Here is an 18,764-nt window from a genome sequence, read left to right as displayed (position 1 = left end):
CAATAAAAATTTAAGTCATAGTAATAAAAGCATCATGAACAACTGCTTTCCATAGTTAGAGTTATCCAAACCTCTTTAGCATCTTGCCTCAGATGATTGGTAACTAAAATGCATAGTGTTGTAAATTTTGATGAACTCTTTGATGTGATGGAACACAATGCCAACTTTTGGTGTCAATGTGACTGGCAGAGTTATGTAGCATTCTTGAAATGCATTGATGTGAACCTTAAAATCTGGGGACAGATTGTTTCCAAAGCAAAAATGAACAAGACTTCGAAATTGTTTGAAAGCCTAAATTCATGGTTGAAGTAACTTGATGTTTGGTCATGTGCTCAATCAAAAGAATTGTATTGTTGAGACCGTGAACTTTCCACTGTGGTTGGGTTGAATGTTCAAATGCAACTTTGAAGGCCATTCACTGGCTTCTTTCCAGATTCTCTGAAGACCCTTGTAAAGATCATTCACCACACCATGCACAAGGTGGAGTTCTATCAGAGGAATAAGTTCCAAGACAGTTTTGGAACTTATCCTTCCGTTCGGATGAGAAGGATCATGAATCACATCAAGTACTTCTTTGTGTACAATGTGATTCCTTTTTAATATAAACTGTTGAGCTGGGAGCTGGAATAAAGTTCTTATTGATTCGGTTGTTCTTAATTTTCCTTTTGACTGCAAATTGTCTGAGGTGATATCACACCAGCAGCAAGGGTGTAAACTGGAGTGATATTGGATTCCACAAAGGATGTTAGCAACTTTTATGTCGCACGCAATGAAGAATAGTGTGCTAACAATCCCCAAAAGAGCAAAGATTAATTTGAGGTTCTCATAGTTTTCTGGAAGGTTTTTGTCTGTGGCCACAATTAATTGCTACTTAAAACCAGAATCTAGACATGTAAAACCAGTGAGGGTTGTCATCTTTTGATATACAGTGGAATTTCCTGGTGTCAATGATACTCAAGCTAAACATCCAAGTTTCCCCACCATCAATTAAAATTATGGTGATGATGCCCCTTTTTTTAGACACTGAGGCAAAAAACTCAAACAGACTGATGCAATGCACAATCTTGGTTGTGGCGATGTCTTTTTTTTGAAGCATCATAAATAGCTGATGTAGTGAATAAGGACTCCAACTTTTTTCTAACACTAGCAAACTCATCCTTGAAGTTTGATTCCACCAACCTTGCTCCAAATGACTTGTTGAGAGTTGATGCAAGTCGTCTGATATTGTTGTTGGAAAGACTAGTGTTGATTTAACTTTGACCATGTCGGTTGTTGAGAGCATAGGTTTCTTTTCTGAATTTTGTCAGGAAGGTTCAGGAGTGAGGAGTATTGATCTTCCACCCTGTGCTCTGATCAGTCTTTTAGTTCCTTTAGGCGAGGCAACTTTTTGCTCAATGACAGATGCAGTCATTGAGCAAAAAGTGCACCATCTTTTTCAAATTTTGAACCTTTGGTGCAGTGGTGAGAAAAGCCTTTTTTGAGAATTGTTAGGCAAAGAGAGCACAACTTTTCTAGTGCCTGGGAAGAGCTTTGTGGACTGCTGCTAGGTGCACATAATGCAACAGAGGAGCATGATTGTGCATTGATTTGCCAACTTGACAAATGAAGCATGAACAGTCAGAGGACTTTCTTGTGAACTTGATGCTTTGATATGTTGTGCAATCTGGGGGAATTTGAAGCTGAAAAGCTAAAATTTTCGGTGAATGTTCATTATACCTTGGCCAACAATAATTATTATTGTAATGCGATCGCCAACCTATGGATCCGCCCTTAAGAGCAGCATGAACACATAGTGTAATAACTTACATTGAACATATTAATTAACAGAATTATTTTTGGAATGCCTTTTAACTAAATTCTCTGAAGGGCAAATGTCACATTTATGACACCTTGGTAGATTGCATAAAAATGTAGAGAAGCACACCAAGGACAATACCAAGAATAACATTAGTTTCCTGTACTTTAAGTTGCACAGGAACTGTACACGAAAGAAACAAAGATTCTTCAACTGGAACTGGCAATCTGTCCTCATCATCTTCTGTTCTCTGTTTATAAACAGACTGTCCAGATAAACCATCGAATCGGACCTTGCTTATAAGAAGAAGAGTATTGCAAGGCTCAGGTAGTTTTGATTTGTTCATAACTTTCCAAATCCTTTGCAGTGATTCATTATTTTTTGAAGGTTCACAGAAGCACTGTATCTTGAAGTGAAAATTCCAGAATCTGGAACGCAATCACTTTTAGCTTTTACAATAAAATTGTAGGCAGGGTATAAAATGCAACATTTATCTAAGGCTCCATGATGGATAGTTTGATAGTCAGTCTTACTCATTCTACAATCTAATATTAAAGCTAAAGCTTCTTCGGTTGAGTAGCTTTTAGAGCATGATATATTACATGATCCATCAGTTTTACTTTCCATCAAATGTTTTAAAACTTTACTATCTTTAAATCTTCTTTATTGAGACTTAGAATAAGGGCATGAAACAAACTTTTAGTGGTAACACCTAATTATTCAGTTATCTCTGACAGTCTTTTTTTCTTAGACCTTGTTAGGAGATCTTCAAATAATTTTGAAGGTGCACCTTGTTGTACATTTTTCATCCTAACTTGTTGTTGAAGTTTATTTAAAGTAAATTCCATATTTAACCATTTTTCGTAACGATTTATAAATCTTTTTTGTCTACCTGTCTTTTTCCATTACTTTTTCATACATTTTTTGGTTAACCTCATCTGATTGTAGTTCATAACATTGAGAAATCAATATACATATATATAATGTACTAATTTTGGTTTTTGCTTCTTTATTAATTAAACTTTCATATTTATGCTCATATTTTCCTTTAATTCAGTAATCAAAAATGTATTTGTTCCTCATATTTAAAATTAGTTTCACCATTAAATAACTATTGAATATTATTTGTTTTGATTATTTTGTTTATTCAATTTTGTTTATGATTGTTTTGTTTAAGCTTCACTTTGTCTGCTTTTATACCAGAATATTCCGCTATTCATTATTATGGTTGAAACTCTTTAAAAACAGAGTGAGAGAAGGAGCTGCGTTTTACTTTAGGTATGTCATGTTTGGACTGACCCCAGGCTTGACCAGGAAGGCATGACCACGCAAATACTACTTGTTTTTTACCATAATATGACCACGCAAATACTATTTGATTTTGAAAACTTGACTACGGCTGTTAATATGTTTTGAAAATTTGTATACATTTTAAAATTGAAAGAATTATCTCAACTTAATTATGAAGAAACTTAAAAAAAAAACTTATCGTAAAAGAAGCAAATAAATCTTTGTAAAAAAATAACAAAAAATAAAATAAAAATAACTTAATCAAAACTAAAATAAAAAAACTATAACGTAACTAAAATAAATAATAAGCTATAATGATAAGATTATCTAAATTATATTTAAAATAAATAATTTTTTTTTTAAATATCATTTATCTTTACTAATGCTTTTATAATATTTTATTATGCAAAACCCTTTTTAAATAAAGTAACAACTTACTTCTAAGGACTGTTTAACAAATGTGCACATTTAAAAGTTAAAAAAAAAGAGATACTTTACAACTCTTCCCAATAACATAAACAAAAGAAAAAATAATTAAATCGTTTATTTTTTTATTTGATAATTTTTTTGTTGATAATTTTTTTTTTTTATTTAAAGATGTTTATTACAAAAAAATACATACTTATATAAATATAAAAAAATATATATATATTATTCATTAATATTTTTATAAAAAATCATTAGCAGTCATTTGTTACTTTATTTAAATACGTTTTAATAATATAAAAACACAGGTAAAGATGAAAGTTATTTAATTCAAATAGCTTTCAAAAAAGTTTGTCTTTATTTTCTTCTCTACAAAATCATTTTTTTCAAGTGAATTAACTAAAATGATTCTTATGTAAAGTTTTTTAAAGAGACCATCGTTGTTTAAAGTATAAATTTCACTTAAGTATAATTTTCACTTTTTTTAAAAGGAAAAAAATCTTATATAATTAAATAATATAAATAAAAATTTATAAAACTTCCAATGATACTTTATAGAAAATCATTAGCTACTTTATTTAAAAGTGTTTCGCTAATATAAAAATGTTAGTAAAGATAAATGTGTCAAAGTTATTTATTTTTAACATAATTAAAAATTTTTTTCAGCGCATTTGTTAAAAAACCGTGGTTAAATTGTCAAAACAAAATATTGTTTATGTGGTCATATAAAAACTTGAAATCGCACGCCTTCCTGGCCAAGACTGGACTGACCCTATAGGTGCAAATACAAACAAAAGCAGCTAAAACTTTTTCAAAAATTTTCTATAAACAACATTTTTTCAAACGCAAAATATTTCAAAGTGGGCAAACCTGGGCGAAAATTTTCCTGGTTGACCAAAAATTTATTTTCAAAAAATTCATAATTTTTTGAAAATAAATATGAAAGTTTAATTAATAAAGAAGCAAAATTCATGTTGATTTTTCTTATTTTATAAGAATATCTAAAAAAAAATTTGTATATCTGTGACATGGAGGGAGCATGTATAAAAGATGGTAGACTGATTTTTGCCCAAAAAAAATTTTCTTCAATTTTTAAACTTTAAACCCTCCATAGATAAATTTTTTTTTAAATTACAGACCTTAAAAGTTTAAATCTGGTTTTCACAAAAAATATATAATTTTATTTTTTAATTGTTTTTATTATAAAATAAATATTTTTTTTTGTATTTATGGCAAGGTCCTGGACCACTGTGCACTGATGGAACCTTTGGATCAGTGAAGTCAATCTCTTGTTTAAGCAGGACCTTGATTCTCTCCTTCATGAAATCTGTAACTTGTCTGACATTTTTTCATGCACAGAAAGCAGACAGCTCTTCTGCAGACTCCATGAGTTTTTGGAAAGTTGGGCATTTCCCTGTAATAAAGTACAAAAATTATTCAATATATTTCATTTGATTTGACTAACAAGAGTTTGTAACCTACAAATACTTAAATATATTTTAGTTGTTTGATTTAGATTTAATTTAGTCTACTTCATCAGAACTTACTTCTAGTTTAAATTGATTAAGTAAGTAAAAGTTTCCAAACTTCTTCCAAAAAGGCGATCAAATGTTTTTATCAAATTACCAATTGGACAATTAGTATTGCAGTAAAGTTTTAATGTATTGAGAATTTTGAATTTTTTAATATTGATTTATTTTGCAAAAGTTACGCCAAAAAGTCATTCAAAATGATTTTAAGTAATAGTAAGGTTGCTTCTCTTTATCGTGCTTGCCATTTTCTTACTCCTGATTCCCTTCTCTACCCCTACAAATCTCTTATTTGTCCCTGCATGGAATACTGTTGTCATATATGAACTGGTTCTTCTAACGATGCTCTCTCTCTTTTAGACAAGGTCCAAAAACGCATTGTAAACATAGTTAGACCCGCTCTATCGGCTAAGTTTGAGCCTCTTTTCCTATCATTGTAAAATTGCATCTCTTTCTCTTTTCTACAAATACTATCATGGGCGCTACTCTAAGGACCTATCATCTTTAGTTCCATTAACTAAAACTTATTTGCTTCAACTTGTCATTCAGCGAAGTCTCATTTGTTTACTGTATCTGTCACTGCATGCCCTAAAAACTTTTATCTAGTTTTTTCTCTGCACTTCAACTTTTTGAAACTCTCTCTTATTTTCATGTTTTCCTGACTCATACAACCTTCAACTTTTCAAGTCTTCTGTCAACCGTTTCCTTGCTCTATAATTCTATTCTTTTTTCTAGTAACTCCCAACTTAACAGTGGTTGCTCGCAGCCTTAAGTTAATCAGAATAATAATAATAATAAAAAAATACCTTTTTTAAAAAGTCTCAATACAGTAAATTTTATTGTAATCAGAACTGAAAAACTTGGTTGCCCTTATTTTTGTATCCTTATGACTTTATTTTTGAAAAATTTCATTTACAGGCACAAAAATTATCATAGACTAGAAGAATTAAGAAAAATTTCTTTAAAAAAATAAAAAACAATTCCTCTAGTTGCCTCACTTTGAAGCCCCATAAATCAAAATGAGACGCATTCAATTTCATTCAGCAAAATGAAACGCATTCAATTTCATCAGAGAATAAAAAAAAATCAGATTCTAGCTTAACAGATCAAGTAACTTAAAAAAAAAAGGATTACTCTTATTAAATATAGTTCTTGAAAATTAATGTTGAAGAGTAATTTCTTACATATCATATGTTATAATTCAGTATTCTCTACATCAATAAACTTTCACATGAAAAACGCTTGAGGTAGGAATCCTTAAATTCTTCAATGAGTATGCAATAGTTGTTTTAAAGAACATTTCCAAAGGAAGCATGAACAACTACATCAAACTTTCTGAATGTGTTAATGAATAGAAATGCTAAAAAGCAAGCATGCTTTTCCGCAAGTCGTTGGAGTAAGTCAACATTTCGTAAAAGCTTTCTACATTAATTATTATTTATATTGTTATTGTTGAATGTTTGTTATTATTGGACACTCTGGTGCATTTTTCCACTCCAGACACATCTCATGAAGATATGGTTAACAACACTAAGAAGCAAGTGAAGTTACATAGGTGGAATGAAGTCCAAGATAAGTATCTGCTCAGATAACTTGATAACTGGCTCATGCACAACATTCTGAAAGTCCCTGGCTTTTTTTGTTTGGGCACCTACTGCCTGGAAGCCTGTATAATCAGTTTGAATGGAGCCAAATATTTGGAGCTTACCACTCTGATGAAGACTCTTTGACTGAATGTCACATCAGATACAAGGGTGAGCACTTGAGTGAGACTGCAAACCACAAATAATGTTTGAAAACTTCATGTCACATGACAACGCTAAAGACAATTAGTTAGCATAGTAAAAAGTAAAAATTTAGTGTCATTTTTTTTTCCTCACACCATTTTTGTTTCTGCTCTTCCTTTGCCATTAGAAAAGTATCTTTCATATATTTTTTCTGATGTGGGGCAATTTGAAGTTTATAAGGACAGTTTTTTTTCTTATAGCAAATGCTAAATATCCAAGCAAATGAAAAATGTTAAAACTTTATTTTAAAGGTTATTTATTCTTAATAAAGCCTGTGACTTGGTTAAATGCATGCGCATATATCTTTCCTTTGTTTAATGATTAATAAAAAGCAAAGAACTAGACTTATATAATAATTTTAAATATACTGAGACTTTAAGTGAAAATAATTTGGTCATTTACTTGAATACAAATGCCCGACATCTACAGCAATATAATTTTTTGGCATCTATTAAAATTCCTAATCTTATTACAAAAAAATTTATAAGAATTTATAATTTATAAAATATATAATAAAAAATCTTTTAATAATATTAATATACATATATATATATATATATATATATATATATATATATATATATATATATATATATATAAAACAAAAAGTAGTAAGAAAATATATGATCACAAAAATAAAAATTACATGGATCTCCACGTGAGTCGTTCAAATGATAGAGGATTGGAACGAGTATATTTAGAACATCACTACTTTTCAGCACGTAAAATAAAAATTTCTAAATGAAAAAATTAAAATAGTAAGAAAAAAAAAAAAGAAAAAAAAGTAGAACAACTTGAAAATATTTCACAAAAATCAAGAATTTAGAGCTTTAGGACCACCCCATTAGTTTCCATTAGTTTCTAGACCACCTTTTTATTTATTTTTATTTGGCAACTCACATTTAGATTTTCAAAAAATATCAATAAAATCAATTTAAATATAAAATAGTTTTTAATACAAGTACGACATGACTAAAAATTCTAAATTTTCAGCTTGGTTGAAAAATATGTAAACTCACAACTGCATTTTTTAATGAGTTTTTTACTTTTTTTTAATTTCTAAAAAAAAAAATAAACAATAAAATGAGCTACAGAAGCTAGCACTCCTTGTAATATACAACTTAAATAATTACAAGAGTTTTTTTTAAAAACTAGTAAAAAATAAATCCAAAAACTAAAATATTTATAGGGGAAGTTTGTGTACCTAGGACCGGATTTTTTTAATGCCCAAAATCGAGGCCCCAGACTTGTCTAAAAATGATGAAACTGATATGATTACATCTTTGTATTAATATCAGTATACTGACTTAAGCTATAAAAGCCTGTCATCTGGAAGTGTTTAAAATTAGTGGCCCTAGGTGCAATAAGCTTTTTTTTTAATTGAACCTAGGGCCATTAGCAATTGTTCTTAGGGCTGCTCTCTGAAAATTAGGTTTAACTTCACAATAAATTGATAAACAAATATAGACACATAAATTTGATTAAAAATTTATTTAATCTTAGATTATTTTCAACAAACTTATCTAGTGTTACTTGATTGCAACTCTTAAATGAATAACAAAATTGACTAAAAATTGAATAAAAAAATAGTTTTAAGCAAAATTGAAAAATAGGTTTATAAAATGAATAAATGGTAATCACTGCGTAAAATGATAATCCCAAAACAACTGTGAGGAAAAAAAAACTCTGTGCCTATTAAAATTCAACAATTTACCTTTTTATCAACAATACTCTTTACACAAATATGGCCCTATGTACAAGCAAATTGTATGACCCTAGGTACATGTCTTGATAGCCGCATGAAAAATGTCTACTAACAAATCTGGATAGAGAGAATAGACTTATTGAACCTCACATTTAGTACTTAAATAACATACAATATAATATAAAAAAACTTATAGAAAAGTGTTTTCTCTAAGATTGTAAAACAATCTAAGATACCAGCAGTAAAAATTTACTTTAGACTATCAAAAAGTGTTTATCAATTATAACTTGCCATAGTAACACTCTCTGAGATTCAAAATAGGATTAAATAATAAGTATTTATAGTTATTATATATATATATATATATATATATATATATATATATATATATATATATATATATATATATATATACATATATATATATATATATATATATATATATATATATATATATATATATATATATATATATATATATATATATATATATATATATATATATAATATATAAGACTAATCACCTGACTGAGAAGCATTACTTAGAGCTTTGTAGTATTCAAATAAAGTGGGATGGCCCTAGTTACAAGGAGGCCCTAGATACACAAACTTACCCTATAAATTTGTAATGAAAAACATTTGTGTTATGATCACTCAAATGTTCCTAAAATTGTTAAACAATCTGTAATCATAATTAGCTCTGCTTTTTGTAATTGGTGTTGAAACAAAGCCTAACCATATGGCATAAAAATTCATATAATTCGGTAAGTTTATATGTAAAATATGCTAGATTTTTATATATAAAAAATGAATATTTTACATGCATATTTTATCAACCACTCTTATTGGAAACTTTAAGATATTCTTCTTTTATACAAAAACCCTGGTGAATGATTTTAAATTGTATAGTGAAATTATTGTGTTATAAATCTATTTAATTTTTTTTGTATAATAAGAAAAACAATATTTAAAATGTGTTCTGAGATACAGTAACTAGTAAAAGTAATTTTTATCATCTTAAATATCATCCCTGATGTATCATTCTTGAAAGAGGAAAGATTGGTCAAGAAAAAGCTTGATTTTATCATAAAACAAGATAATAATTAAACAAGATCCAAAAGAAAGAAAAAACTTATGAATCAAAAATAATTTTTACCTTGTTTAGATCGCAAAGTTTCCAAAATAATACAAAAAGCTCTTGATGAAAATTGATTCTTTTGCATGAGTTAGGTAAGTAAGTCTTAAATCACAAAAACAATAATTCATTGATCTTCTTTGACACTTTACAAACTTTACACTTAACTTTTTTAAACATTAAACATTAGATACAAATTTGTATACTATTATATTATATTCTATATACAATGTTTTTATGCACATAGTAAAGCTAAGTAATATGCTCTAACTAAACAACAAAAGCATCACACAAAAGATAATGGAGAAAAAAAGGTCACTGCACAAAACTAAGCTGCTATGTTACTAAACAAAAAAACCTGTATTAAGGGATTTTGAAGTAAACCAGTAATTCCTCTCAAAATGAAATTAAAATCCTAAAGAAAAATTTTGTTTATTAAAATTTTTTTTCTTTTTTACTGTCTAAGAATAATTCTGGATTATTGTATTTTTTTTTTACCTCTTCTCTGTGTATTCGAGTCAAATAGTTACAAAACAGATTTTCGGGACCATGCCCCTATAAAAAAGACATGTATTAATTTTATTTAAGTATAGTATGAATTTTGAATGCATCATCATCATCATCATCATCATCATCATCATCATCATCATCATCATCATCATCATCATCATCATCATCATCATCATCATCATCATCATCATCATCATCATCATCATCATCATCATCATCATCATCATCATCATCATCATCATCATCATCATCATCATCATCATCATCATCATCATCATCATCATCATCATCATTATTATAACCATCATCATCAAAATTGTCATTAGTTATTGTATACACTAAAGCAAATCTATGGTTATTTCAGTATAAAGTCATCAGTGACATTGCATGCAAAACAAACTCCACAAGTAAGTTTTATTAATTGTATGTATAAACACAAACCTCATAGACTTGATCTGGATTATTAACATGGTCCATGATTTGCTGATGCTCCATATCATAATCCAAAACCACTATAAGAAGCTGTAATGAAACTTCTATCATTGGCTCGCGAGTATCTGAAAACATCACATAATTATATCTGGAAAATATATATATATATATATATATATATATATATATATATATATATATATATATATATATATATATATATATATATATATATATATATATATATATATATATATATATGTATGTATATATATTTAAAAATAAAGCATAAAACAACAGCTGCTTTTCTTTGTAATATTTTGACGTGTTTTTGCACAGATCGTCATGTAAATTATAACACAAAAAAGCTGCTATTATTATTACATAAAAACATCAGACATTAAAAAGAAGTCATAAATGATACATAACAACGTAAATATAAAATTAGCAAATATTATTTAATTCCGCTTTTTTTAATATTTTTTTTAAACAGAGTTCTCCAACTGTTTGTAGATACTTTAACACCATTGTCATGGTTGAGAAGTATAGGAGCGTGTTTTATTTCTTGGTATGTTGAGCAGGACTCAAATTAGGTGTATTGCGATTGCAAATTATGATTGCTTTTCACACTTTCGCAATTACTAATTAATTAGTTTTTTTTTTTTTTAATTTTTGCTACTTGTTTTTTTTGTTTTATTTTTGTTTTTCTTTTTTTAACTTTTCTAAATTTTTTTGGCCATTCTTAAAAGTATTGAGTGTTTTTGTCTAATTATGGGCAATAAAGTATGTCACGCTAAATTTAACTTTTAAATAGAAGTATGATCAATTGCTCTCTTACGCAGAAGTTTTTTATTCAACATAAAACGCTGTTGAACTATAGCTACTTTAAACCTCTGCATGGAAGCCAAAACTTCTACTGAAAGTTAACTTTAGTTTGATTTAATGAATAAAGTACATTGCTGTAAATTTACCTGTAAACTAAATCAAAACAACCAGTTTTGCAGTAAAAATACTCAACTATTAAATTTACTTAATATACTCAAAGACTTTTGTTTCTATTTACATCCTAATATGTTGTTAACACATAATCTTCTAACTAAAAATTATTTAAACAAGAAATTTCGAATAGATTATTAAAAACACTAATTTTTTTTTTATATTTTTATTTTATTGTGATATATTCATTTTATTGTGATATAAGTGATAAGATTAAACATTTAATAATCTATAAATAAAATATAATAAATAAAAGAAATAAAAAGATGTTTTTGGGATTTTTTTGAAAAAGAAATTTTTAAAAGAAAATTTTAGTCTTCTAAAATTCTCTTAATCAAATAATCTTGAATTTGAAATTTGAAATTAAAAAAAAAATTGAAAAATTTTAAATTTTAATGCTTGCCGACAATATAATTATTGTCGGTTATTTATTATTGACTATTATTATTGATTATATACTATTATTGACGTTGCAGCAATTAAGTTTATAATTAAACTTAATTGCTGCAATGTCAATAATAGCCAGCAGCTATCAAGTCAAATATAGATCTAGCTATAGCAACAATGTTAAATTTAGAAAATAGTGTGAGGAAGAAAGTTTTATTAAAATCATAAACATTTTGAATAGTTGAATAATTTTTGTAAAGGCCTCATTATTTTTTATTTCTTAAAAATAGTTTTTAAAGTAGAAACATTCTATTGCAAACATTAACCAGTTATCATTAACATTAACATTAACCATTAACCATTAAATTATAAGATTTAAATTAAAAAAAAAATTCTGCTTCTGTTCAGAAATTTAAGCATACACTCAAACTTATGGAATTATAATTTAACTATTAAACCAAATTTTTTTTATCACTTAATTTTATTGCAAAACAATTTGAACCAAAAAATTGAATGAACACATCAACTTTAAAACCATCTGAATGAAAAAATTAATTATACTTAAATTTTTAATAGTACACTAGATCAAGAAGCAATAAATGTTGGTTTTATTTGTATAATAGTTATGGTCAACTTTCTGTGGATTTTAAAGTTGATGATAGTTAGAATGAGTTATTAGTGAATGAGTCATAATTATTAGGCTGCTAGACTGACTTGATTAAAAAAAGCACAAAAAAAACAACATAAAAGGCTGGGCGAATAAATAAAAGTAATTGTTTTTACTCAGTGTTTTTGGAGTAAATGATCAGCTTGAACTAAAATTTTAACGAATTTGCTTAAATTTTTATTGACTTAAAGCTGAGCAATTACTTAGCATTTTAGGAGTAAATTGCTCAGCTTTACGTGAATAAAAATTTGAGCGACTTTGCTCAAACCTTTATTCACATAACACACACACACACACACACACACACACACACACACACACACACACACACACACACACACACACACACACACACACACACACACACAGATATATATATATATATATATATATATATATATATATATATATATATATATATATATATATATATATATTACGGTGATCGAAAAAAAATCAAGTAACAGATTTTAGTTGTTTACAAGGTTTTTTTTGTTCTTATTGTTATGATTATAAAAATTGTGCAATATTTTAATGAAAATAAATAATTTAGTTTTTAATGAAAATAAATAATTTAGTGGTCAACCCATTTGACAGTTTTTAGGTTATGTCAAATAAAACATTTTTTATAATGATTATAAAATTAAAACTTAGGAATAAATTATATATTAAAGTAAAAATTAAGAAATTAAAGTTGTAATTAAAAAAATCTAAAATCTAATTAAGAAGTTTTACAATTTTACAGTTTTTAAATAACTTAAATCAGGTCATGTTAAAGTGTATTAGACACAAAAGTGACAAATTGAGTTGTTAATGGTTTTGGGGTTTCAAGAATAAGTTTCAACTATTTATGATAAAATGAGATGTCAGGCACTTGGTTACCACAGTAACTGCAATCAATTGTAGTGCTGTTCACGCTAGAAAGAATTGTCACTGAGCCACTGACTGATCCCCTTTTAGTGTAAGAATTCTAATGTCAGATGGAGCTACACAACTGATTGCAATAGATGATATGAGGCAGTTGTTATTTTGTTTATTGTACTGCACTGTATAGCTTAACCCAAATAGGACTTAAATTTATAAATTCTTGGCCTTAAATCTAGACATAAAGTATTCTTATAATGGAAAAACTATTTCTAGAATAGTTTTATGTTATCAATGTTAATATTTCATTATTTAATATTTAAAAAAATAGTAAACTATTAAAGTTTTGTAATAATCAGATTCTTTTGGACCCAAAGAAAATAAATTAAAATTAATTATTCAAAAACTTACGGCACACCATATCCGATTGGGTCATAAGCACAAACCACATTAATTAGCGAAGTAAATAGAGGAAGAGCATGTCTAGACAATAAATGTTTTGAAACAGATTCAATGAGATTATATGATCAAAACAAGCACTGAATAAAATTTTATGAACAAACCTGTTTTCTGAAGAGGCAAAATATTGTAGCCACTTGTTCTCTGCTGTAGGTGCTTCTACAAAATAAAATTATAGGAGTTTCTACAAAATTAACTGAAGCTATTCTTTAGGAATTTTCTCTACTATAGGAGCCTCTATATAATAAAATTATATAAAATTATATAAAATAATATAAAATTTAAATTTTATTTTGTTTAAACATATAATCAAGATGTCATTGCATTTTTATAAGTAAAACACTTTTATAAGTAAAACAAAATAAGAACCAGTAATAACTATTTCAAAAATTACTTGGTATTCGTTAACCTTGCTTCGTTATTATATCATTTATTTTGTTATTATTATTCTTATTTTATACTACTTCTTTTCATTATTTGTAAAAATTTATTATAAAAAATTAGTTAAATTTATATTTAATTAAAGACAATATACCTGATGGTGATAAATACATTGCTTCAGAAAAACACGTAAGCAACAACTTTAAAAGTTCTGTTCGATGTAGGTCATGCAATGCAATATGCGGTGGAGATGCAGCAAAACCAACCCCAGCCTCCCTGCAATATAAAAGGAATACCTTTTCTTTTATAGATAAATTTTAATTATAAAAATAATCTTTCAATAATAAAATTGAAAATATAGAAAAAAATGATAAAACAAAAACAGTTCTAACAGTAACTAACCAAATATATGCACAACTATCAATACTTGCAAGATCTTCTGGATTGTCCTTTAAAAAAAGAATCAAAACATTATATTAAATATATTATATATTTAAAAATATATTTATTCATACTTAAATGTAATTATTTTTTTTAGATATGTATCTATAACTAAAAAGTAGAAATGAGAAGAGTTTAATATACCACACATAAAATAAAACAAAGTATTTATCATATTTTGTTTATTTATCATTACTAATACAGCATAGTTATTTTTTTTTTAAATATATATATATATTGAAAAAAAATAATTTCCTGTGTCATAAATCGATAAACTTTTGTTAGAAAACATTGAAAACATGTTCAATTCCTCTAGATTGTAAAAAAAGGTCACCTTGCAATTAAAATTACGAATCATTTATTTAATCTTGTTACTGCTACTACTAATACGTGTGGCTTCGCTAAAAATCATTTAAAACTTGTATAGATTAGAAGTGTTAAGGACTTTAGAAGATTTTAGAAAATTCCAGAATATTTTGGACGACTTTAGAACATTCTGGAACAATTTAGAACATTCCGGAACAAATAAGAATATTCTGGAACAATTTAAAACATTCTGGAACAATTAAGAATATTCTAAAACAATTTAGAATATTCTAGAACAATTCAGAACATTCTGGAACAATTTAGAACATTCTGGAACAATTAAGAATATTTTAAAATAACTTAGAATATTCTAGAACAATTTAAAACATTCTGGAACAATTTAGAATATTCTAGAACAATTTAGACTGTGTATATATAACTGCTTATCCAAGAAAAGTGCAGAATGTCTCTCCAAAAGCAAATTATTGGACGCTACCATTTCCTTGGACCAAAAATCAAAGAAAGATAGGAGCAAATAGCGAGGACAAGCGATTGTACAATCTCCAAGTGGAAAGCATAAGAACAGTGGGATACTCTACAGGCCAAGCGGCCAGTAAAGAAACAATCCATCCCTCTAAAAGACAAAAACTTTCTAACTAATTCAACTCATGATCTTACTACCCTGGTTTTAGTGATTCTAACTGAGGCTGACGACAGTGAATATGAAAAAGTTGAAGACGATGAGACTACTCCTACACCAAGCAAAAAACATCATAAAAGCAAAATTGCAGTCAATTTGGTGACTTACTCAAGAGTATTAACAAACAAATCTGCTAACATAGCAAGCAATTGGCTTGTGAAAGCATTGCCATCCCAACTCCCTGTCAATCAGCTATTTACAAGTCAACAATCAAAGAGGCAGTCAAGCTGAAAAAAGAAATGATTGAAAAGTTGCATATGGAAAGATGGTCCTTACACTTTGATGGCAAGCACATCAATGAAATCGATTATCAAGTGGTCGTCCTTAAAATGAATGAAGAGAAATCAAATTGGATGCCCTGGGCTTGGTAGATGGCAGGGGAAAAACTATTGCTCAAGGAATTTCTAAAGTCCTTGATGAATTTCACCTATGGAATTCAATACAGATGATTGTTGCAGATACCACCAGCGTTAACACTGGAAAAAAAAAAATAGTGTTGTTGTAATATTGAAATGAATGTTCACAGAGAAACACATCAACAAACCTCAGTTTATTAGTTGTCAACACCATGTATTAGATAGAATCCTCCATTTGGTGATGAATGAAGAACTTGGAAGTAGAACACAATCACCGAGCATCGAATATCCATTTGTATCTCAACTGTTGAAGGAGTACAAACAACTGAAAACACAGTTTAATAACAGAATAGAAGTAATTCTCGAAACATCAGGCTGGAGAGATGATATGAAATTTTTATTTCATCTCGCCTTCATTTTAATTCCTTCAACAAGGACAGTTCTGCAGAGAGCGAATCGATTTATATTGTATGGCTGGGCAGGCCATTGGTTTACAGACCAACTGTACAACGAAAACAACTTTAATAACTTGGCTGAAGTACTGAATCCATACAAAAAGGCTTTAGGCTCTTTAAAAAATCACTGGAAGCGAGAGCCATCTATACTACAGATCACCAGAAGTAATCAATGCGCAGAGCAAAAATAAAAACAAATTGCACCTTCTATTCCTTCTATGCAACAAGCAAGAGCAAGAGCAAGGTTAACGGCCTGAGTCATTGTTGAATTGAAAATTTATTGTATTACATGACTATGACATTCTAAATACATTTGAATACATAGTCATACTTATGTCAAAATTGATTTTTCAATGACGGGGTGAAAAAAAATATGTAAATAGTATTTCATTTTGTGCTTTTTAGGCAAAAGTTTATCAAACTACAGTACAGGAGCATGGGGTTGAAAAAAAGTCATAACCCTAATAGTTATATGTGAAAAACTTTATGTATAACTGTAAATATTAGTATAACCCAACAGTAAAACTATATTTAAATTTAAATTTATTTAATTATTTCAATTTTTTTACTTATTTCAATATTTATTTACTTATTTTAATTTTTATTTATTTAATTATTAAATTTATTTACTTATTTCAATATTTAATTGTACATTAAAATATAAAGTATTTATTTTAAAATATATATTTCAAAGAAAACAGACATAAACCTGTTTTGTGTTTTAACACAAAACAGATTTATGTCATTTAAAAACATGTCAGTTCAATTTCTTTATTAAGAATGACATAGAATGCCTTCATTTTGCGGGGGGAAAAAAATTTAAAAAGAAACATGGGATAAAATTGCCTATTAAAAATAAGGTATTCAATACACAAACCCACTATGGGTTTGGTTTAAGTAAAACGAAGAAATTATAATACCAACATTATAAATCATAATAAAGTGAAGAACTAAAGTTTATAAACACATTATCCCTGGCTTGGCATTAATCATTAAAACAGTGAATAACTAATAAAAACCGGGAATTACTTGTTTAAAGCTTTGGCTTGGCATTGCTTTTTAAAACAGTGAATTACTAATCAAAACAGTGATTACTTGTTAAAAAGGCTTGGCTTGGCATTGCTTGTTAAAACAGCGAATTACTAATCAAAGCAGTGATTACTTGTTAATAAGTCTTGGCATTGATTGTTAAAACAGTGGATTACTACTATTATATATAATAATTATTATAAATAAAAAGAAAAAACTTACTGGACCAGTTTTTTTCGCATAAACTGTAAAATCTGGACAAAATAGTAGATCCTAATAAAATAAATATATTTATTAAATGCCTGATTAAATACTTATTAGCACAAAATTGCATGTTCTAACAAATTATTTTTAAATGAGCAGATTCATAAGCATAATAGCATAAAAATCAATTTTCTTACACATAACCTATTATTCTTATGCATAACCTTATTATTGTTTTTAATTTTGCAAAAAAAAAAAAAAAAATCATTAGTTGATATAAAGTTAAACTTCAAAATTTGGTTTATTTCATTATTTATCTTTATTTTATTTTCTTTACTGCATTATTTCAAAAAACAACCTTTACTTTTTTTTGTTAATAATGATTTATCAAAATGTATATTTTAACTATAAAATTAATTTAATCATATTAATTTAATTTCATTTATATATATTTATTAAAACTACAAATTTTTAAATTTTTTGTTTTAATAAATTAAAAAACTTTTTTTTTTATTTTTAAAAATATTTTGACTTCACAATCAAAATAGCTGTTAATTTAAAACATAAATAAAACTTACGCACACAGCAGCGACCAGAGACTGGGCAAGAGGTGTTGAAACATCATCTGCATTCTAGAAGAAAAAAATTATTTTTTTCAATAAAAATACAAGTATGCCAAGCAACATTACTAACAGTGATAAAAAAAAAATTACTTTTGTAACAAAATAGAAAGAGTAAAGAAAGTTAGATCACCATTTTAAACATAATTATTAAAATTGTCACTTTATTTTTATTAAATATTTTAAAACTTTTTTTGTAAGACTTTTTTTGTAACACTATCTTCTATCGTATAGTTTTTATGACTTTTTTTAGTTGTTTTTTTTTTAAAATATTGGCAGCAATTACAGTT

General features: G+C 27.3%; 1 protein-coding gene across 1 annotated transcript in view; it reads right to left on the bottom strand.

Moving 5' to 3' along the window:
• The window catches only part of LOC100205269 (protein HID1), a 79,334-nt gene that overhangs the window by 35,795 nt on the left and 24,775 nt on the right, over positions 1–18,764 (bottom strand). Inside the window, exons 6-16 of the mRNA XM_065803730.1 lie at positions 18,433–18,486; positions 17,873–17,923; positions 14,766–14,812; positions 14,518–14,639; positions 14,087–14,141; positions 13,935–14,006; positions 10,619–10,757; positions 10,166–10,222; positions 10,026–10,082; positions 9,689–9,772; positions 7,474–7,564 (exon numbers count right to left, since the gene is read on the bottom strand). Coding sequence (XP_065659802.1) covers positions 7,474–7,564; positions 9,689–9,772; positions 10,026–10,082; positions 10,166–10,222; positions 10,619–10,757; positions 13,935–14,006; positions 14,087–14,141; positions 14,518–14,639; positions 14,766–14,812; positions 17,873–17,923; positions 18,433–18,486 — 829 coding nt within the window. The remainder of the gene's footprint in view (positions 1–7,473; positions 7,565–9,688; positions 9,773–10,025; positions 10,083–10,165; positions 10,223–10,618; positions 10,758–13,934; positions 14,007–14,086; positions 14,142–14,517; positions 14,640–14,765; positions 14,813–17,872; positions 17,924–18,432; positions 18,487–18,764) is intronic.

The sequence above is a fragment of the Hydra vulgaris genome, chromosome 08, assembly GCF_038396675.1.
Source record: "Hydra vulgaris chromosome 08, alternate assembly HydraT2T_AEP".
In the NCBI taxonomy this organism is placed as follows: Eukaryota; Metazoa; Cnidaria; class Hydrozoa; order Anthoathecata; family Hydridae; genus Hydra; species Hydra vulgaris.
This window is presented reverse-complemented; position numbering and strand designations above follow the sequence as displayed.